Source organism: Gekko japonicus, unplaced genomic scaffold (genome assembly GCF_001447785.1).
Source record: "Gekko japonicus isolate JY-2015 unplaced genomic scaffold, Gekko_japonicus_V1.1 scaffold712, whole genome shotgun sequence".
In the NCBI taxonomy this organism is placed as follows: Eukaryota; Metazoa; Chordata; class Lepidosauria; order Squamata; family Gekkonidae; genus Gekko; species Gekko japonicus.
The window spans coordinates 427,445-449,497 of NW_015176472.1; the positions used below are offsets into that span (position 1 = coordinate 427,445).

The 22,053-nt window shown below is 50.4% G+C and overlaps 2 protein-coding genes across 2 annotated transcripts in view; one reads left to right on the top strand and one right to left on the bottom strand.

The window, feature by feature from the left end:
* The window catches only part of LOC107123819 (zinc finger protein 850-like), a 399,053-nt gene that overhangs the window by 46,499 nt on the left and 330,501 nt on the right, over nucleotides 1–22,053 (top strand). The window lies entirely within an intron of this gene.
* On the bottom strand, nucleotides 2,302–21,501 carry LOC107123807 (zinc finger protein 287-like; the record flags this gene model as incomplete). The annotated part of the gene is made up of 8 exons (XM_015427152.1): nucleotides 2,302–4,208; nucleotides 5,211–5,306; nucleotides 7,198–7,324; nucleotides 8,912–9,611; nucleotides 17,047–17,176; nucleotides 17,392–18,219; nucleotides 19,969–20,095; nucleotides 20,905–21,501. Coding segments are annotated over 8 exons (4,017 nt in total), but the record flags the coding sequence as incomplete, so codon positions are not given.

The following is a 22,053-nucleotide window of genomic DNA, read 5'->3' on the forward strand; positions in this document are numbered from 1 at the left end:
GTGTTCTAAGCACCTGATCTTCAGTGCACTTGGAAGGGTACATCTCTGCTTAGCATTGCACTATGAGTGACCTTTGCAGCATTTTCTCAATGAAAACATTGCCCATATGATGGCCTTTTGTCCTCATCTCTTCACCCCTGTCGAAATTCATGTTCCCCTCCTCTTCTCCACACTTTTCTCAACACAAGGTTTCAAAGAATGCAATTCAACCCCACCCACCCCTCCTTGTGGGGAGAAAGGATCACACCCAGGACGAATGACTCTTTTGTAAACCTTTTCTTATTTTATTGCTTTAAAATCTCAACAACTGAGCAAGTAAATCTGCGGTGGAGAATCTTGCCATTTCTGTGTCGTACTAACGAAAACCTTCCAAAGGGGTGTTAGGTACAATCGATCTGTCTATACGTCTCTCTCCCTTTTTTCCTCCAAGGAGCTCAGGGGAGCATACATCCCCCCTCCCCCATTTGGTCCTCACAACAACTTTGCAGGGTAGGTTGGGCTGAGGGAGAAGGACTGGCCCAGGCTTACAGAACAAGTTTCAGGCCTGAGTGTAGGAGCAGTGAAAATATCTGCGTGGCAAGCCCGGATAATTCACTGTTCTCCTGGCTGGAAATTGGGAACCCAAAAGTATGTGTGTGCTGAGAGCACGAGTTAATATCTGGTGACTTCCTAATAATGAAGTCACTTGGCCAAGAGCCCGGAAAGGTAAGGGAGAGCGGCTGTTAGAAAACACATTCCAAAAGGATGCTCGAGTGCTTGTAACTTTCCCTTACGTAAGGGAGAAAGGAGGAGGGGGAGGAGATTTTCAATAAATACGGCTGTGAAGTGAGAACACTTCAGTCAGTCAGCTCAGCTTTCTGCAGACCTGTGTCGTGTGTCTTCTTTGAACCCCAGCAATCTTCACCTGAGTGCAGCTTTGAACGTTTGCCTCTTGGGACTCTGTCTGTGAGCTGCTGGCAGTCAGAGTAGATGACACTGACTTGAATGGACCAAGGGCCTGATGCGATAAAAGGCAGCTCCGTGTGTTCAAATCCTTCTCCAACACTCTAAATCAGAAGACCCCGACAGAGCTGGGGAAAGTACAGGAGAGGCTGAAGGGTCTGGGACTTCCCAGGAAGAAGAGGAAAAGGAGGAGGAGGAGGAGGAGGAGGAAGAGATTTGATTTATACCCCACTCTTTACTCGGGAGTCTCAGAGTGGATTATAATCTCCTTCCCTTCTTCTCCCCACAACAGACAACCTGTGAGCAGTGTTCCCTCTAAGATGAGTTAGTGTGAGCAGGCTCACAGTTTTTTTAGCCTCCGGCTCACACATTGTTGCCTTCGCTCAGGAAGGGGTGGCTCCAGAGCAAACTAATTTATGCAGTAGCCAAATTGCTCGCTCGCAACTTTAATGCCATAGCTCACAAAGTAGAATTTTTGCTCACAAGACTCCACGGCTTAGAGGGAGCATTGCCTGTGAGGTAGGTGGGGCTGAGAGAGCTCTGAGAGGACAGCTCTGAGGGAACTGTGACTGACTCAAGGTCACCCAGCTGGCTGCACATGGAGAGAGCCAGTTTGGTGTAGTGGTTAAGTGCGCGGACTGTAATCTGGGAGAACCGGGTTTGATTCCCCACTCCTCCACGTGCACCTGCTGATGTGACCTTGGGTCAGTCACGAGCTGTGGCACAGCTGTCCTTGAAAAAGAGCAGTTTGTGTCAGAGCTCTCTCAGCCCCACCCACCTCACAGGGTGTCTGTTGTGGGAAGGGGAAGGGAAAGGAGTTTGTAAGCCGCTCTGAGACTCCGAGTGAAGGGCGGGGTATAAATCCAATCTCTTCTTCTTTTTCTTCTTCTTCTTCTAGTGGGGAATCAAACCTGGTTCTCCAGATTAGAGTCCGCCATTCTTAACCACTACACCAAAAGAGATGTCTAAGGGGGGATGTTAAAATGTTTTATGACATTATGCACGGGGTGGAGTTGATCAAGAGAACTTTTTCTCCCTCTCCCAAAATACTAGAACTCAAGGGCATCCAATGAAGCTGATGGACAGCGGCCAACCAGTTCCTCTGGACGACCAACAACAGGACATGGAGGATGAAGCTTTCCCCTCATGTTGCCTCCTGGCTCTGGGATTCAGGGGATCTTCTGAATGTGGAGGTTCCCTCAGTCACCATGGGCAGTAGCCACTGATAGACTTATCCTCCATGAATCTATCTAATCCCCTTTTAAAGCTATTTATTCCTGTGGCCATCAGTACATCCTCTGACAGCCAATTCCACATTTTCATCTCTCTCTGTGTAAAGTAGTGTTTCTTTTTGCCTGTCCTGAACCTACTGCCCATTAGTTACCTGACCTTTCACCTAATGAGAACACCAGAGTGCTTCCATGACAAATCTGCATCTCCCAAGTCTGACTCCAGTGCTCTAATCTATAACATTGCTGTGGAGATAAAATGGAGGGGGAGGGATGGAGAACTGTATACACCATGCCGAGCTCCTTAGAAGAAAGTCAAGTGGGGGAAAGTATTAGATACTTAACATATGATTTCAAATCTAACTCTGTATTTATACGAAGCAAAAGGAGGCATTGTCCCAGTTCACATCTCCACAGAGTGATGGATAAACAGCAGAATTGGTTCAAACATTTCATACTCTTCTTGGTATATTTGTGCTTTATGTCCAGGTTTCCTCACAGCGAAGGTAGAATACATCAGGCCTGGTTTATTGCAGGGAGTCAGAACATTTATATGACTTTTCTGCTGTAAAAATGTGTTAGAAGATGTGGTTCATGATTACTTTGAATGGAGAAAGCTTCATTTTTATGACTTCTCCCGGTTGTGAATGTTTTGATGTGAACTAAGATCTGTGTTCTTGCAAAACCTCATGCCACATTCTAAACAGCTGAATGGCTTTCTTGCTTCATGGATTCTCCAATGTTCATCAAGCCCTGACAGTTCACCAAAGGTCATACTACAGTCTAAACAATTATATGGTTTATCACTGGAGTGGATTCTTTTGTGTGAATTGAGGTGTGTACTCTGACTGAAGCGCTTCCCACATACAGAACAATTATAAGGTTTCTCTCCCGTGTGAATTCGTTGGTGGGAAATGAGGCTTACTTTCTGCCGGAAACTCTTTCCACACTCTGAGCACACATAGGGTTTCTCTCCTGTGTGAATTCTTTGATGTGTAACAAGGTATGATTTCGAACTGAAGCTCTTGTCACACTCCAAGCATTTATACGGTTTCTCCCCTGTGTGTAGCATGTTATGTTTAAGGAGGCTCGCCTGATCTTTAAAACTCTTGCTACAGTTTGAGCATTTAAACGGCCTCTCCTTTCTGTGGGTTCTCCGGTGCGCAATAAGATTTGTGCTCCGGCTGAAGCTCTTTCCACACTCGAAACACGCATAAGGTTTCTCTCCTGTGTGAATTCTCCGGTGTAAAGTGAGGCACGTGTTCTGTCTGAAGCTTTTCCCACATTCTGAGCATTTGAACGGTTTCTCTCCCGTGTGGATCGTTTGGTGCGTAGCCAGGTTGGTGCTGGCGGCAAAGCTCTTCCCGCATTCAAAGCATTTAAACGGTTTCTCTTCCGTGTGGATTCTTCGGTGGGAAGACAGTCCTGTGCTTCTACTGAAGCTCTTTCCACACACTAGGCATTTATATGGTTTCTCCCCTGTGTGGATTCTTTGATGGGAAGTAAGGCTGGAGCTCTGATTGAAGCTCTTTCCGCACTCAAGGCATTTATATGGTTTCTCTCCAGTGTGAATTCTAAAATGCTGAGCTAGGTTCCTTTGATAACGAAAACTTTTGTTACAGCCCGAGCATTTATACGGTCTCTCTCCTGTGTGGGTTCTTAAATGCTGAACAAGGTTCCTTTGATAGCAAAAGCTTTTGGAACACCCTGAACATTGATACGGTCTCTCCCCTGTGTGAATTCTTTCATGTGTCTTGAGGTTTGATTCATAGCTGAATGTTTTCTCACAGATGAGACACTTCTTCCTTTTCTTTTCTTGTGGTGTTTTTTGACGGACCAGCGTTTTATGGAAAGTCCCACCCCAGAGGGCAGCAGACTTCTTCCTCCCTTTACGTTTTCCCTTTTCTCCCTTTCTTTTCCACCTCTTTGATCCATCTCGATTCCGAACATCCTCTTCTGGCTGTAGGCGTTTCACTCCTTCTGCGGGAAGTTCTCCTCGTTCTCGTAGTTCATCCTCACTCTTCCATACAAATGCTGCTGGAATAAGGAAATATACCCAGTAAGAGCCCAAGAGGATACAATCACCAGTCAAAACAGACAATCATTAGTATGAACCCCACCGAATTTCACAGTGTGTGTGTGTGTGTGTTGTGTTATGTCAAGTCACTTCCAACTCACGGCAACCTCCATAACGTCAATTTCCATAACCTTAATGGCCTCCAAAACATCCTCTCATTAACAGCCTTGCTCAGATTTTAAAAATCGAAGGCTGAGGCTTCCTTGATTGAGTCAACCCATCTCATGTTGGGTCTTCCTCTTTTCCTGCTGCCTTCAACTTTTCCTGGCATTATTGTCTTTTCCTGGCATTATTGTCATCTAGGAAAAATTCAGACTGGATTTGATTTGAGGGCAGGGAGCTGTTCCTGTTGGCAGCAGAGGATAAGACTTGTGATAATGGGTTTAAATTAAGAGTGGCAAGGTACTGGCTGGATACTAGGAAAAACTTTTTTACAGTAAGAGTTGGGCAGCAGTGGAATCAGCTGCCTAGGGAGGTGGTGAGCTCCCCCGCACTGGCAGTCTTTAAGCAGCGGCTGGACAAACACTTGTCAGGGATGCTCTAGGCCATTGGTGGCAAACCTATGGCAAGGGTGCCAGAGGTGGCACTCAGAGCCCTCTCTGTGGGCATGCGTGCCATCGCCCCAGCCAGGCCCAGACCATCATTAAAGTGTTGAATTCTCTGCCAAATAATTTTAAGTAAATGAAAGCATTTGGGATTGATTTCCTTACTTTGTTTGGATCATCTTAAGTTAATGTATGAGTTGTTTTTTCTAAAGTAAAACCTCAGTATTCAGGTTAAATTGCCGTGTTGGCACTTTGCGATAAATAAGTGGGTTTTGGGTTGCAGTTTGGGCACTCGGTCTCTAAACTGGGACAAACTGGGTCCTTCTGCATGCAAATTTACTGTGGCTTCAGCTTTCATGGACTAGCATCCAAATCCTTCAGACAACAGAGGACTTGGCTACCAACCTAAGCACTTACCTGTCGACATCTGCCCTTCCTCAGAGCCTGGGACAAAGAATCCTTCCTCTTGTTCCAACCAGGAGACAAGGTCAGGTTTGCAGATCTGAGACATTTCTGGAAAGCAAGGAATCTGTTATTTCGGGGTCTTCTGACTAGAAAAAGATCCAGAGATTCCAAAACGGCTGGTTTCACAGATGTACTGAAGACCAAGGAAGAGCAGAGGAACATAAGAAGAGCCCCGCTGGATCAGGCCAATAAATAGCCCATCTAATCCAGCATCCTGTCTCACAAAGTGACCAACCGGTTCCTCTGGAGGGCCAACAACAGGGCATAGAAGCTGAGGCTTTCACCTGAAGTTGCCTCCTGGCTCTGGGATTCAGAATCTTAGTGTCTCTGAATGTGGAGGTTCCCCTCAGCCCACCATGGCTAGTAGCCATTGATAGACTTATTCTCCATGAATCTATCTAATCCCCTTTTAAAGCTGTTTATTCCTGTGGCCGTCACTACGTCCTCTGGCAGCGAATTCCACATTTTAATCAGTCTCTGTGTAAAGTAGTATTTCTTTCTGTCTATCCTGAACCTGGAGCTGCGGTGGCTCAAGTGGTTAAGACGCTGAACTGCAGGCTGCGGAAGGTCAGTAGTTCAGCAGTTCGAGACCTGGGTGCCGCATGGAGTGAGCTCCCGTCTCTAGTTCCAGCTCCTGCCAACCTAGCAGTTCGAAAGCAAGAAATTGCAAGTAGATAAATAGGTACCACTTTGGTGGGAAGGTAACAGGTGTTTAGTCATGCCGGCCAGTCCAGTGTTCCCTCTAAGCTGAGTTAGTGTGAGCTAGCTCACCGTTTGGTAGCCTCTGGCTCACAGATTTTTGTCTTCGCTCAGGAAGGATGGCTCCAGAGCAAACTAATTTATGCAGCAGCCAAATCGCTGGCTCACAACTTTAATGCCAGTAGCTCACCAAGTAGAATTTTTGCTCCCAAGACTCCACAGCTTAGAGGGAACATTGCGCGGCCACATGACCACGGAAACGTCTTCGGACACCGCTGGCTCTTCGGCTCGGAAACGGAGATGAGCACCGCAACCCTAGAGTCGGACTCGACTGGCTTTCGAGCAAGGGAAACCTTTACCTTTACCTATCCTGAACCTACTGCCCATCAGCTTCAGTGGATGCCCTCGAGTTCTAGTATTTGGGGAGAGGGAGAAAAAATTCTCTTTTAAGCTGGTGAAAGGTTACATAGAGCACCAACTTTGCATGCAGAAGGTCCCAGGTTCAATCCCCCATATGGGGAATCAAATGCAGCAAAGGTCCATCAGTGGCTATTAGCCACAAGGTATGGACAGAGCAATCTCTCTGGGGCAGTGATGCTGTAATATTCTTGGTGCTTGGGGGGGGGCAACAGGGGAGGGCTTTCAGAGTTCTTGCCCGGCTGGTGGACCTCCTGATGGCCCCTGGGTTTTGACCACTGTGTGACGCAGAGTGTTGGACTGGATGGGCCATGGGATGGTCCAACATGGCTTCTCTTATGTTCTTAAGCTTCATGTGTTGAGGTGAGTCAGCATTGGGTCTCCCCCCCCCCCCCCCGGGGACAAGGGACCGTAGATGTGTGCCAGGCCCGCAGAAGCGGATGTGGAGCAACAAAACACACATAGTTGCTGCCCAAGTCACCTGGTTCCCTATACCATCACCAACAATGGGAGCCATTCATCCCTTTGGCCACTAAGAAAGAAGAAGAAGAGGAGATTGGATTTATACCCCGCCCTTCACTTGGAGTCTCAGAGCGGCTTACAAACTCCTCTCCCTTCCCCTCCCCACAACAGACACCCTGTGAGGTGGGTGGGGCTGAGAGAACTCTTGACAGAAACTGCTCTTTTCCAAGGACAGCTGTGCCAGAGCTTGTGACTGACCCAAGGTCACATCAGCAGGTGCAAGTGGAGGAGTGGGGAATCAAACCCGGTTCTCTCAGATTAGAGTCCACACACTTAACCACTACACCAAAAGGATCCTTACCCAGAGAGGCCACGCTTCCATAATTCTCCAGCATAACTTCCCTGTAGAGAGCTCTCTGGCCGGGATCCAGCAGGGCCCACTCGGCCTCAGTGAAATACACAGCCACGTCCTCAAAGGAAACTGGACACTGAAAGAGACCGGAAATGTTCACACATCATGTTTCGGGCTACATTTTGTGGCTTAGTGAACCCTAATAAGATGTAAAACTGTTTGGGGCAGCGATGCTCTGTATTCATGGTGCTGGGGGGGCCCACAAAGGGAGACTTCTGGAGTTCTGGCCGTGCTGTTGACCTCCTGGGCTTTGGCCACTGTGTGACACAGAGTGTTGGACTGGATGGGTCACTGGACTGATCCAACATGGCTTCTCTTCTGATGTCTTGCTGAGTAATATATACATTTTTATGTGTAATGCATCTTGTTCTTGGAAGACAAAAGGGTCTTCCAGCACCATTCATTTATGGTGGAAAAGAGCTAAGTTCGTAAAAAAGTAGACAAAATTAACCATCTTGGTTCACAGTCAAGGATATAGAGGCAAAAGGCCCATCCTAGTCTGTAGCTCCCCATCTATGTCCAGATCTCAGCCTCTACTGTGCCACAAGCACACATAAGAAGCTGGATCAGACCAGTGGTCCATCTAGTCCAGCATCTGGTCTCACTCAGTGGCCAACCAGTGCCTCTGGAGGGCAAACCACTGGGCATAGAGGCCGAGGCCTTCCTAAGGTCACAAGAAGAGCCCTGCTGGATCAGACCAGAGGTCCATCTAGTCCAGCATCTGGTCTCACTCAGTGGCCAACCAGTGCCTCTGGAGGGCAAACCACTGGGCATAGAGGCCGAGGCCTTCCTAAGGTCACAAGAAGAGCCCTGCTGGATCAGACCAGAGGTCCATCTAGTCCAGCATCTGGTCTCACTCAGTGGCCAACCAGTGCCTCTGGAGGGCAAACCACTGGGCATAGAGGCCGAGGCCTTCCTAAGGTCACAAGAAGAGCCCTGCTGGATCAGACCAGAGGTCCATCTAGTCCAGCATCTGGTCTCACTCAGTGGCCAACCAGTGCCTCTGGAGGGCAAACCACTGGGCATAGAGGCCGAGGCCTTCCTAAGGTCACAAGAAGAGCCCTGCTGGATCAGACCAGAGGTCCATCTAGTCCAGCATCTGGTCTCACTCAGTGGCCAACCAGTGCCTCTGGAGGGCAAACCACTGGGCATAGAGGCCGAGGCCTTCCTAAGGTCACAAGAAGAGCCCTGCTGGATCAGACCAGAGGTCCATCTAGTCCAGCATCTGGTCTCACTCAGTGGCCAACCAGTGCCTCTGGAGGGCAAACCACTGGGCATAGAGGCCGAGGCCTTCCTAAGGTCACAAGAAGAGCCCTGCTGGATCAGACCAGAGGTCCATCTAGTCCAGCATCTGGTCTCACTCAGTGGCCAACCAGTGCCTCTGGAGGGCAAACCACTGGGCATAGAGGCCGAGGCCTTCCTAAGGTCACAAGAAGAGCCCTGCTGGATCAGACCAGTGGTCCATCTAACCCAGCATCCTGTCTCACTTAGTTGCCAACCAATTCTTCTGGAGGGCCAACCACAGGGCATAGAGGCTGAGGACTTCTTCCATGTTGCCTCCTGGCTCCGGGATTTGGAGGCTCCCTTTAGTCACGGCTAGTAGCCCCTGATGGGCCTCTCCTCCATGAATCTGCCTAGTGCCCTAGAATGACTAGAGTCTCACCTCTTTCCGCTTTGTCTGGGCCTCTCGCTGCCTCAGCAGGCACTCCTCTGCCAGGACGACTGCCCGGGACAGGGTCTCTGGTCCATGTTCCCTGACCCAGCTCTGAATCTCGGACGGAAGGCTGTACAGGAACTGCTCCAGGATCATCTGCTCCAGGATCTGCTCCTTCAAGGGCCTCTCTCCCATCATCCACTGGTGACAAAGTTCATGGAGCCAGTTGGCAGTCCCTCTTGGGCCCTTGTGATTTTCATCCATGGTGCCCCTCTGCAAGATGGCTGCCTTTGCCTTCGCACAATCCTCTTTGCCGCTGGTCTCCAGGATACTAAAGGCCCGCTTGGCTTCCTCACTGAGGGCTGGCTGTAGTCGGCTTACCCACTCATCCTGGGGCCACTGGCAGGCCTTGGCTACTTGCTCGAAGGAAGCCAGAAAGGTCTTTGCATCATCCCACGGGGTTGACTCCTTTGGCCCTTGTGGAACTTCCCCATGGGACAAAGGAGACTTGGTCTTTAGGGGCTGCAGAAGTGAACTCTCACATGGTTCATGTTCCAGTTCTTCCTGGGGTTTCCTTTGCAGGAATTCCCAAATGTTGCCAGTTTGGAGGCCATGAGGGACTTTCCTTACTCCTTCAGACCCCTCCTCAGACACAGGGCCTACAGGGTCTTGTTCTTCCATCTTCTGGTCTTGTTCTTCCATCTTCTTCCTTGAGTGACCACACCAAAATAGTGTTGCTCTATCAAGTGAATTACAGTCACTCAAACTGGCATTGTGAACTTTTGTTGGGGCAAGGGAAGAGATGGAATGAGGAAAAACCGAAAAGTAGTCCTTTGATAACGGTGTCTTCCCCTTTGTGGAAATACAGACCAAATATCAAATATCTGCAAAGGATATATAAATTGTAATTGGTATATATCGTTTTCTTTTGGATGTACATAATTTCAAGTTCTCATCAAAAATGCTTATGCTTTCTTTTATTTTAATTTTTTAATTTTAATATTATTTTCATTATTTATACCTCATCTTTCTTCCTAATGGGGACTCACCCATTCTCCTCTCCTCCATTCTATCCTCACAACAACCCTGCGAGGTAGGTTAGGTTGAGAGTGTGTGACTGACCCAAGGTTACCCAGCAAGCCTCCATGGCAGAGTGAGGACTGATCTTTACTGTCCTGTCCTGGGATGCGTACACAGCTTGCCCAGTAATTCACAATACCATAATTTCATCCATATACACATATCACAAATGATGGTGCTTCAGACTATCAGTCAAGGTTGCCAACAAGCCTGGAGAAAAATGTCCTCTCCCTTTTAATAGAGAGCCAATTTGGTGTAATGGTTAGGAACGCAGACTCTACTCTGGGAGAACCGGGTTTGATTCCCCACTCCTCCACTTGCAGCTGCTGGTGTGATCTTGGTTCAGTTAAAAGTTCTCTCAGAGCTGTTCTCTCAAGAGCAGTCCTCAAAGGAGCTCTCTCAGCCCCACCTACCTCACAGGGTGACTGTTGTGGGGAGGGGAAGGGAAAGGAGATTGTAAATCACTCTGAGACTCCTTCAGGAAGTTGAGAGCGGGGTATAAATCCAGTCTCTTCTCTTCTTCTTCTAATGTGTGGAACCGGGCAGATGAAACTTTTCATGGCAGGAGGGAAAGAACAACACCTGTTAAGCTAAGCTTTGACACAATAACAAAGGTTTAGGTGCTAGACTCATGACCAGTGTTCCCTCTAAGCTGAGTTAGTGTGAGCGAGCTCACAATTTTTTAGCCTCCAGCTCACACACTTTTGCCTTGGCTCAGGAAGGAGGGCTCCTGTATGCTGTAGCCAAATCACTGGCTCACAACTTTAAAGCCAGTAACTCACAAAGCAGAATTTTTGCTCACAAGACTCCAAAGCTTAGAGGGAACATTACTCATGACCATATTTTCTAATTATTGTGACCACAAATCCTACAGTTTCCTGTAATTTTATTCAAGCTCTAAAGTATCATAGTATATAAATAAAATCTGGGGGGTAACTCTGGCTGCCATCATAATAAAGGTAAAGGTAAAAGTTTCCCTTGCTCAAAAGCCGGTCAAACTCTGACTCTAGGGGGTGGTGCTCATCTCTGTTTCCACTGAGGTCCCTGTCCTCCTAAAGCTCCATCCCCAAATCTCCCAACCTGGAGCTGGCAACCCTACCCCCCATTCCCCACCGGTGGCCACGGGGGACCTGGCACCCCTAGGCCAGGGGTGGGGAGCTGCCCCCCAGTTGGACCAGCTCGTCTCCTAACTGGACCCCAACTTCTTCACCAACTTGAAGGGTTGCTGATTTTGGTACGGGGAAATGCTAGATTTGCCTGGAGAGAGAGTCAAGTGGGGAATGTAACACCAAACAGTCCGCCCTCTGGAGTCGTCATTTCCTCCAGGAGAACAGATCTCTGTAGCCTGGAAATGAGTTGCTGATAGAGGGAGCTCTCTGAATCCCAGGGCTGAGGGGGCACGATCGGGAGGCAGCCTCCAGCCTCTATGCCCTTTTGTTAACCCTCCAGGGCAAGTAGATGGCCACACAGGATGCTGGACTAGATGGACCCTGGATCTGACCCTGCATGGCTGTTCTTTAGTTATGCTGGAGCAATTCCTGCATTTGCCTTTAAATGGGACGACAGGGGGGGGGGGGATGCTGTGTGAGAATGCAAGCTTTTTGGGGCACAGACCTGTCCTCTTAATTCCACCCCGGCCAGCTCCATGAGCAGACTGTTCAACAGTAGTGAATTTAGGGTTGCCAGGTCCTCCCCGGCCACTGGTGGGGGATGGGAGGATAGGGTTGCCAGATCCAGGTTGGGAAACTCCTGGAGATTTGGGGATTGATCTTTAGGAGGACAGGGACCTCAGTGGGGGCCAATGCCATAGAATCCACTCCCCAAAGTATCCATTATTTTCTCCGGGGGGTACTGATCTCTGTAGTGTGGAGACGAGGGGATCCCCAGGTCTCGCCTGGAGGCTGGTATCCCTTTGGGGATGTGGGAAGAACTGGACAGGAGGGAACGCAGGGCCTGCCATGATGGGGGGGGGGGGGTTAAAGGAATGGGGGGGGCGTTCATCCCCTAATTTCCCGCCCCCCCCCCCCACCATTGCAGACACCCTCCATCCTGCATGTTCCAAAAACCTCCCCATTCAGATCTGGAAGAACAGCGATGCTTTTGCTATTAGGGCCTAATAAAGGTGTCCCCTTACTGTTACCTGGGGATTCCCCCCCCCCAAAAAAAAAGGGTACCTGCAGCTTCCATCTCCTGAGGCCAGCCGCTCTCCACCCTCTCTTTCTGCCACTGCAGAAAAATGCAAAGCGGACACCCCCCTCCCCTTAGCAGAAAGGGGGGCGTCTGGCTGCCCATTCTCTGCTGCCCTCTCTAGGAAGCGAAACTCTGTGGATTTAACCCTCCCTCTATTGCAGCGCAATAGAGGATTCAGTCGGAAAGTCACAGCGTTCCGTGCGCCTTGGTGTTTAGTCATGCCGGCCACATGACCACGGAAATGTCTTCGGACAGCGCTGGCTCTTCGGCTTTGAAACGGAGATGAGCACCGCAACCGTACAGTCGGACTCGACTGGCTTTCGAGCAAGGGAACCTTTACCTTTACCTATTGCAGCGCAGATGGGCAGCCGAAAAACATTCCTTTGGGTTTCCAGGAAAAGTCCCAGCCGGACAGCTAGAAGAGGGGATTCAGGCCCCGCCCCCCAGCCTGAGGTTCTGCGAGATTTGGGGGAATTGTTAAAAAAAAGAAAATAAAGAAAGATGGGCATTTAGAGGACGGGCTGCACCTATCATTCTAGTACTGACTTTACAAAAGAAATCCCCAAAGTCTTTGTGGCCGAGGGGAGATGGCTGCTTCCAGGGAATTGGGGCAGGGAAACTGCGGGGGAAACCTGCCATGTGGAGGTGGAAACCCCTTGCATGCCACGCTTTTTCTACCCCTGCACCGACAACGGGGACTTTATTGAATGTACTTTACTGAAATGTCAGGGGGAAAGCACTGTGCAGTACATATGACATTCTTGTTGTAGTGCATTCAAAGCTGCTTTGAATGCATGATATGTTGTGAAACATCTAATTGAAGTGTAATGTAAAGCTTCGTCCTGGGCTAGGATCCAAATTCATCCAATGGTGTTACTAGCCCAGGAAGCACCTAACCAATCACTTTCATGCAATCACTTTTATGTCTCCCATCCTCCCATTTTATTTTCACAACAAGCCTGTGAGGTAGGCTAGGCTGAGAGGGTGTGGCCGGCCCACGGTCACCCAGTAAGCTTCCACAGCAAAATGGGCACTTGAACCTGGGTCTCCCAGATGATAGTTCAACCCTGTAACCACTACGCCAACATGGTGTAGTGTTTAAGAGCAGCAGATTCCCCACTCCTCCGCATGAAGCCAGCTGGGTGGCCTTGAGTCAGTCACTGCTCTTTCGGAGCTCTCTCAGCCCCCCCAAATAAGTCTGACTCACCACCTAGTGATGCATAACGGTAAAAAGAGTTAGAACTTAAGGCAGCCAGACAATCTTTGGAGCTCCTGGCTGTAGTACACACAATGCCATTTGATAATTATTACTACTACTACACCATGCTGGCTCTCAAGAGAGAGAGAAGCCAGTTTCTAGGTTCTCCCAGTTTGGTGTAGTGGTGAAGTGCGCGGACTCTAATCTGGGAGAACCGGGTTTGATTCCCCACTCCTCCACTTGCACCTGCTGATGTGACCTTGGGTCAGTCACAAGCTCTGGCACAGCTGTCCTTGGAAAAGAGCAGTTTGTGTCAGAGTTCTCTCAGCCCCACCCACCTCACAGGGTGTCTGTTGTGGGGAGGGGAAGGGAAAGGAGATTGTAAGCCGCTCTGAGACTCCAAGTGAAGGGCGGGGTATAAATCCAATCTCTTCTTCTTCTTCTTCTTCTGTGACACTCTGTTACGACCAAGATCAAGATGGGTAGCCGTGTTAGTCTGTCTGTAGCAGCAGAAAAGAGCAAGGGCCCAGTAGCACCTTAGAGGCTAACACGATTTGTGGCGGGTAGGAGCTTTCATGAGTCACTGCTCATTTCTTCACATCTGAAGAGGTGACTCACGAGAGCTCCTTTCCTGCCACAAATGTTGTTAGTCTTCAAGGTGCTACTGGACTCTTGCTCCTTTCTACCCCAGGAGGGCAGAGTAGTGAATAATAAGATCAGGGGTCATTTCCTGCAGGAGCGCACAGGAGCGGAGCTCCGGCAGTAAAGAGCCCAAGGGGCGGGCACATGCAACAAGCCCCACCCACTGCTCCCAGCAGCCCTCAGTCAGAGCAAGAAGCAGCCAGGTAAGCTGCAGAGCCCCCCCGGATCCCCCAGTCAACAGTCCAGTGGCACCTTTAAGACCAAGTTTTATTCAGGTACAAGCTCTCCTTCCTCTGGACAGATCTGCACGTTCCCCCCCCCAATAGCTAGCAATCCAAAACGGTCCAGTGGCGCCTGAGCAGTGGGTGTTGCCTTCTGACACACTTCCCGGTGAGGTCAGGGGGTGTGGCACATGCAAATCAGTTATGCTAATGAGTTATGCGAATGAGCTCCTGCACCTCTCTTTCTACGAAATGACCCCTGAATAAGATAGATCAAGATGGGTCGCCGTGTTCGTCTGTCTGTAGCAGTAGAAAAGAGCAAGAGCCCGGGAGCACCTTAAAGGCTAACAAGATTTGTGGCAGGGGAGGAGCTTTCCCGAGTCACGGCTTCACTTCTTGGGATACCTTTCATGAGTAGGGGACACATGACAGCTCCACCCCCTGCCACAAAGTTTGTTAGTCTTTAAGGTGCTCCTGGGCTCTTGCTCTTTTCTTGTGACCAGGGGTCGTTTCGTAGAAAAAGAGCTAGGGGAACTCATTAGCATATGCCACACCCCCTGACATCACCGGAAGTGTGTCATAAGGCCACACACCCCGCCCCCAACGGTCCCGGCCACCGCAGCCCTTGCAGCTCCACTGCCGAGCCCCATGAGGGACCCGGTGGTAGACCTGCAAGGCCGGCGGGAGTGCGAGGAAGCCCCGCGAAGGCCCTCCCTGGCCCCAGGCAGGCAGGGGTGGGGAGAGGCAGGGAGGAAGCAACTTACCCTCCCTCTTCTCCTGCCTCCTCCTGGCTGAATGAGGAAGAAAAGGACACCCAAGACTGCGAGCTGGCGCCCAGTTTGGGAATGGTGCCAAGCAGACCCTGGGGTCACTCAGGTAGGTTCAGGTTGCCCCCTCCATTGTCGTCCCTTCTTCATGTTCTCACACACAAATGAGCAACGGTCCTTTGTTAGATACAGCTTTATTCTGTCTGTCTGAGAAGAGGCTCGGGGCTGCGTGTGTGGCTCACTCCGCTTCTGCTTTGTCCTCACAACAACCCTATGAGGTAGACGAGGCTGAGGAATGCCCAAAGTCATCATGCTGAATTTCATGGCTGGAGCAGGGATTTGAACCTGGGTCTTGCTGATCTCAGTCCAATACTCTAACCACCACATCACTCTGTCGTGTAGCCCCAGCATGCAGGAGGAAGTGAAGCATCAGAGACAACAATGAGGTAAAGATCCTCCCATTCCTACACTGGGAAACCCAAGCTTCCCTTGACAGATTACACAAAATGTGTGTCTGGTACAGATTTTTGCGCAGCCAGTACCCACCGACCCAAGTGTCCGTGCAATATATAGGCATTCAGTTCTAAACATATACACTCCTCTCTCTCTTTCTCTCTCTCCCTGACCTTAAGAACATAAGAGCCCTGCTGGATTAGACCCATAGTCCCTCTAGCCCAGCATCCTGACTCACACAGTGGCCAGCCAGTTCCTCTGAATGGCCAACAACAGGGCAGAGAGGCTGAGGGCTTTTATAAGAACATAAGACCTGCTGGATCAGACCCACAGTCCCTCTAGCCCAGCATCCCGTCTCACACAGTGGCCAGCCAGTTCCTCTGAATGGCCAACAACAGGGCAGAGAGGCTGAGGCCTTCATAAGAACATAAAAACAGCCCTGCTGGATCAGACCAGTGGTCCATCTAGTCCAGCATCTTGTCTCACACAGTGGCCAACCCGTTCCTCTGGAGAGCCAACAACAGGGCAGAGAAGCCGAGGCCTTCATAAGAACAGAAGAAGAGCCCTGCTGGATCAGACCAGTGGTCCATCTAGTCCAGCATCCTATCTCGCTTAGTGGCCGTCCAGTTCCTCTGGAGGGCCAACAACAGGGCACGGAGGCTGAGACCTTCCCCTCCTGGCTCTGGGATTCAGAAGTTTAGTGCCTCTGAATGTGGAGGTTCCTCTCAATTATCATGGCTAATAGCCATTGACAGACTTATCCTCCATGAATCTATGTAAATAAGAACATAGGACCTTACATGACAACTTGCACTGGCGTTAATAAATAAACTTAAAACAGGAAAATGTGTGTACATCTTGTGTCACTGGCAATTCTTTCCCTTTGCTTATAGCATCATAATGTACAAGTGCCTTGCTGGATCCCGGCCCCCGCCGTGCAGGGCTCTTTTTGTAGCAGGTACTCATTTGCATATTAAGCGACACACCCCTAATGTAGCCAATCCTCCAAGAGCTTACAGTAGCTCCTGTACGAAGAGCTCTGTAAGCTCTTGGAGGATTGGCTACATTAGGGGGTGTGGCCTAATATGCAAAGGAGTTCCTGCTACAACAAGAGCCCTTTAAGACCCATCTCTTTTCACATCCAGTCTCCCACCAAGGGCCAGCCAGAACCAAGTCTGTCAGCTTGTCTCAGGATGGGTCGTTTTGGACATATTTGATCCATCTGATGACCAGTAACGATGGAACCCCAAAGATCTCAAATCTGTTTGCAGTTCAGGCCAGCCCTGTAGGATTTTTGACTCACTGCCACCACTTGGGCCTGGTGTCATCGGTGATGTGGGTAGATGGAGATTTCCAATCCTATGCAATGCCTATCTAGCTTAAAAGTTGTGTGTGTTTGGTTTTTTACACAATAAAACTTTGAATCGGTCGTTCTCTCAAGTGCCAACATTTCCTCTTCCCCTTGCACTGATACTCTTCAGAAGGATTGTGTACATGTTTGGTTTCCTACACGATAAAACTTCGAATCCGTCACTTCCTCAGGTGCCCACACATCCTCTTCCTTCCGGATGAAACGGGGCAGTGAATTCCTGCCGAAGCATGAAGGCCGAACTCTTCACGGAAGTCAGCATGAATGCGGAACTCTTCACAGACAACATTTTGCTGTGGACACTGGACTCATTTCCGACGGCAGGGCCCACTTCAGCGGCCCGCTCTTGATCCGCTGAACAACAGGAGGAAGGAGACGCAATGGGACAGTAATAAAAGTGGTGAATACTGCATGAGGGCCTTTCTTCCCCTTATCCCCAAAGGCTCTTTTCACTATGAGGTGAAATGTCGCACAGACTCAAACGGGAGCAGCAGCCTCTCTTCCCTTCCTCCTCCCCGTCATGAGTTTTTCGAAGGACGTGTTTCCCTCAGAGCAGACCCCTCAAGTGCTGGCCTTGCCGTTGCTGTGAACACTCTGGTGCCGAATGAGGTGAGCCTTGCGGATGAAATCCCGCCCGCAGGCCAGGCATTTGTAAGGCTTCACCCCGGCATGGATCCGCTTGTGGTTGATCAGCCCGGAGCCGGAGTGGAAGCGGCTCCCGCACTGGGAGCACTTATAGGGCTTCTCCCCAGTGTGGGTCCTCTCGTGGACGGTGAGGAGCGAGTTGCGGCTGAAACACTTCCCGCAGGAGGGGCACTTGAAGGGCTTCTCTCCCGTGTGGCTTCTCTTGTGGACGAGGAGGTGCGAGCTCTGGCTGAAGGTCTTCCCACAGAAAGAGCACTTGTACGGCTTCTCGCCCGCATGGCTCCGCTGGTGGTAAATGAGGCCTTGGCGTGAGTGGAAGCTGCTCCCACACTGCGTACACTTGTAGGGTTTCTCCAAGTCATGGGTCCTCTGGTGGAATTTAAGGTGGGAACTCTGGCCGAAGGTTTTGTTGCAGATGGAGCATTTATTGTAGGGCTTCTCCTGACCAGGCACACTTTCCCCTTTGGGAAGGGCCGAGTTCTGTCTGAAGCCTTCCGCCAAAGCCCCACTCAAGTTCTGCATCTGCGGCGGCACGGTTTCATTGAGGGTCTTTTTGTTTGGTGTGGAAGGAACGGAGACCACCAGTCTGTTCCTGGTGCGGTTCCCTGGCTGGATCTTTGGCCTGTGCTGATTCTGAGAAACGGTTCCCGGCTCGTGTCCGGGAAAACCGCTCTCGGGGGCTCTCCTTTGGCATGTCCAGACTGCTTCCAGTTGCCCAGGTCTTTCCTGTCGATCATTCACTTGGCTGTAACCTGCAGGATGAGAAGGAAGGAAAAGACTCTTGATGCAGTCAGCGGCAAGGGAGGGGGCTGTGGCTCAGAGGTAGAGCACCCGCGGGGCATGCGGAAGGTCCCAGGATCAATCCCCAGCATCTCCAGCTGAAAGGGTGGAGATCCTTCCTAACTACAAAAGTTACAAAAGCCTTCTTCCATCTCCTTCTCCGTGACACTTGACTTTTATACTTGAGGCTATGTCATCTTTGCATCATTTCCATTCCACCAGTTACAGAGCATGGCTACTCAGTACATCCAATCAACCGCAGAAGTTTGCCAGCACGTCTAAGAATCTCTCTACTGAGAGAGAGATCTTGAAGTTGTAGTAGATAACTCACTGAAAATGTCGAGACAGTGTGTGACTGCAATAAAGAAGGCCAATGCTATGCTGGGGGTTATTAGGAAGGGTATTGAAAACAGATCAGCCAGTATCATAATGCCCCTATATAAATCAATGGTGCGACCTCATTTGGAATACTGTGTGCAGTTCTGGTCACCACACCTTAAAAAGGATATTATAGCTTTGGAAAAAGTGCAGAAAAGGGCAACTCGAATGATAAAAGGGTTGGAACACTTTCCCTATGAGGAAGGGTTAAAGCGCTTAGGGCTCTTTAGCTTGGAGAAACGGCGACTGAGGGGTGACATGATTGAGGTTTATAAGATTATGCATGGGAAAGAGCAGGTAGAGAAAGAGGTACTTTTCTCCCTTTCTCACAATACAAGAACTCATGGGCACTCCATGAAACTGCTGAGCCGTCGGGTTAGAACGGATAAAAGGAAGTACTTCTTCACCCAAAGAGTGATTAACACATGGAATTCACTGCCACAGGAAGTGGTGGCGGCTACAAGCATGGATGGCTTCAAAAGGGAATTAGATAAGCATATGGAGCAGAGGTCCATCAGTGGCTATTAGCCACAAGGTATAGATAGGGGCTCTGGGGCAAGTGATGCTCTGTCTTCTTGGTGCTCGGGGGGGTCAACAGTGGGAGGGCTTCTAATGTCCTGGCCCCACTGGTGGACCTCCTGATGGCACCTGGTATTTCTGGCCACTGTGTGACACAGAGTGTTGGACTGGATGGGCCTTTGGCCTGATCCAACATTGGCATCTCTTATGTACTTATGTTATGTTCTTACTTTCCCGCATTCTTTGAGTTCTTTATCTACTGATAAGAGCCAGGTGAAACTGCTTCTGAAACAGGAACACACAAAGCTGCTTTACACTGAATCAAACCCTTGATCCGTCGACATTCAGTATCATCTACTCAGCGGCTCTCCAGGGCAATGCTCCCTCCAAGCTGTGGAGTCTTGTGCGCAAAAAGTGTGCAAAAATCCTACTTTGTGAGCTACTGGCATTATTAAAGTTGTGAGCGAGCAATTTGGCTACTGCATAAATGAGTTTGCTCAGGAGCCATCCCTTCCTGAGCGAAGACAAAAATGTGTGAGCCGGAGGCTAAAAAACTGTGAGCTAGCTCACACTGACTCAGCTTAGAGGGAACACTGCTCCAGGGTCTCAGGCAGAAAAGGATCGTTCACATCACCTGCTGGTTGATCCTTTTAACTGGAGTTACCGGGGATTGAACCTGTGACCTTCTGCATGCCAAGCAGCAGCTCTACCACTGAGCCACAGCCTCTGCCTTTAATGCCACAGCTCAGTTACTACCAGGAGGTAGGCGGAACATGCATATTACTCTGGTCCTGCAGTCAATCCTTTGGCTGCCCATCAGTTACCTAAGGGGCTGCTCTCGCTGTCTCTCTCCCGCTTGGCGTCCTGGTGAGGCTGGCCCTGGCTGGGATCCAGGGGAGAGGCCTCCGCCTCTGGAAAGCTCTCAGCTCCCTCCTCCAATGGCATCAGTTCCTGAAAACAGCCATAAAGTCCAATTTTAGCAAGAGGAGGACAGAACATCAGGCTCGACCAATCAAAGTCATCACCTCTTTGGCCCAGCACGCTCTTTCTAACATAGGACAGTGGGATGCTTCCGGAAAGCCCACAAACAAGGCAGAAATTAGGGTTGCCAACTCCAGGTTAGGAAATTCCTGGCTATCCAAGGAGGGAGAATGTGGAGGGCAGGGTTTGGGGAGGGGAGGGACTAGAGCTGGGTATGACGCCACAAAGCCCTCCCTCTACAGCTGTCCTTTTCTCCGTGGGATCTCTGTCATCTGGAGGCATTTTCGGTGGCGGCTCCTACCTGGTGGAAGGAGCTCCTGGAAGAGATCCGGGCCCTGCGGGACCTTTCTCAGTTCCCGAGGGCCTGCAAGATGGAGCTCTTCCGCCAGGCCTTTAAGTAGGAGCCACCGCCACCACTATTCCACCTCCGCCTCCTGTGCACTGTCGTATTACCATCATGATTGTTTGGTCCCTACGGGGGGAGCGGGGTGCCTGGGCACGGATTGGATGATAAGATCTCAGGGAGCTGCTATGGAGGTTAAGATCTACCCATCTTGGTTCAATCTGTATTGCAAATTAGTTACTGTATTTTATTGCAATGTATTGTTTTTAAAATTATGTGTTTATTGTTGTAACCTTGTCAGCCGCCCTGAGCCTTCGGGGTAGGGCGGGATAGAAATCCAAATATAAATAAACAAACAAACTGTTATTCCAGGCAAACTCCAGACTACCTGGAGGTTGGCAACCCCGCTTTCTCTGCGGCGTTCCCTGCCTCTCACCTGATGCTCCCTTCTCTCAGTTTCCTGCTGCCTCCGCAGGAACTCCTCGGCAAGGACCACCGCCTGGGAACAGGTATCTGGCCCGCATTCCCTCACCCAGCTCTGGATCTCGGATGGCAGGATGCTGAGGAACTGCTCCAGGATCAGCAGCTCCAGGATCTGCTCCTTGGTGTGCCGCTCGACCTTCAGCCACTGACGGCAGAGCTCCTGGAGTCGGCTGTGAGCCCCTCTCGGTCCATCGGCCTCCTGGTAGCAGAAGCGCCGGAAGTGCTGGCGCTGCTTCTCCCGGCTGAGGGCGTCCCCCCGCAAGATGGCCGCCTTCAGCTTCCCGTAGTCTCCCTTGTCCCTCACGTCCAAGCCACTGAAGGCCCACTCAGCCTGCCCACTGAGGGCCGGCAGGAGTCGGGCCACCCACTCTCCCCTGGGCCACTGGCAGGCTTTGGCCACTTGCTCAAAGGAGGCCAAGAAAGCCTTGGCGTCATCCCAGGGGGTGGGCTCCTCTGGCAGGGGCGGGATTCCCCATCCCGAATGAGGAGACTCCACTTCCTTCAGGAACTGCTGCCACTGAACCTCCCAGCGCTGGAGGAGGCCTTCGCCGGGTTCTTGTTTCACCTTTTGCTGCGCCGGTGTCCTTTTGGAGAATTTCCTGAGGCTCCCAGATTGGAGGACATGAGGGGTTTTGCCTGGCCCGTCTGGCACGCCCACCGTTCTGAGGCCTAGCGGTTCATCCATTTCCAAGCCAGCAATACCTTTGTGGCCTCTCACGGTCTTTCCCTGGATTCAAGAGGAAGATACAGAAGAGGTCACAGGATCTGGAGGCTGGGGAGGTAGTTTCTTTCTTTCTGGTGGAAGGAGACAGGAAAGGGAACAAGAGGGAATGAACATTAACAAGGCATGAACACATGAATCTACCTTTTCCAGAAGAGGGTTGCCAGTCTCCAGGAGGGGCCTGGAGATCCCCTTTCCCAAAACCTGTGATTAAGAGTTCAATTTCAACAGGTGACTGAACTGGGGGGCCTTCCGCATATAAAGTGAGTGCTTGACCACGGAGTTCTGATCATCTGCCTTAGCAACTCCCCACCCCCACCCCCACCCCAGCACAGATGGCTTACAAACGTCGTCTATTTCCACAATGTCTATTTCCACTTT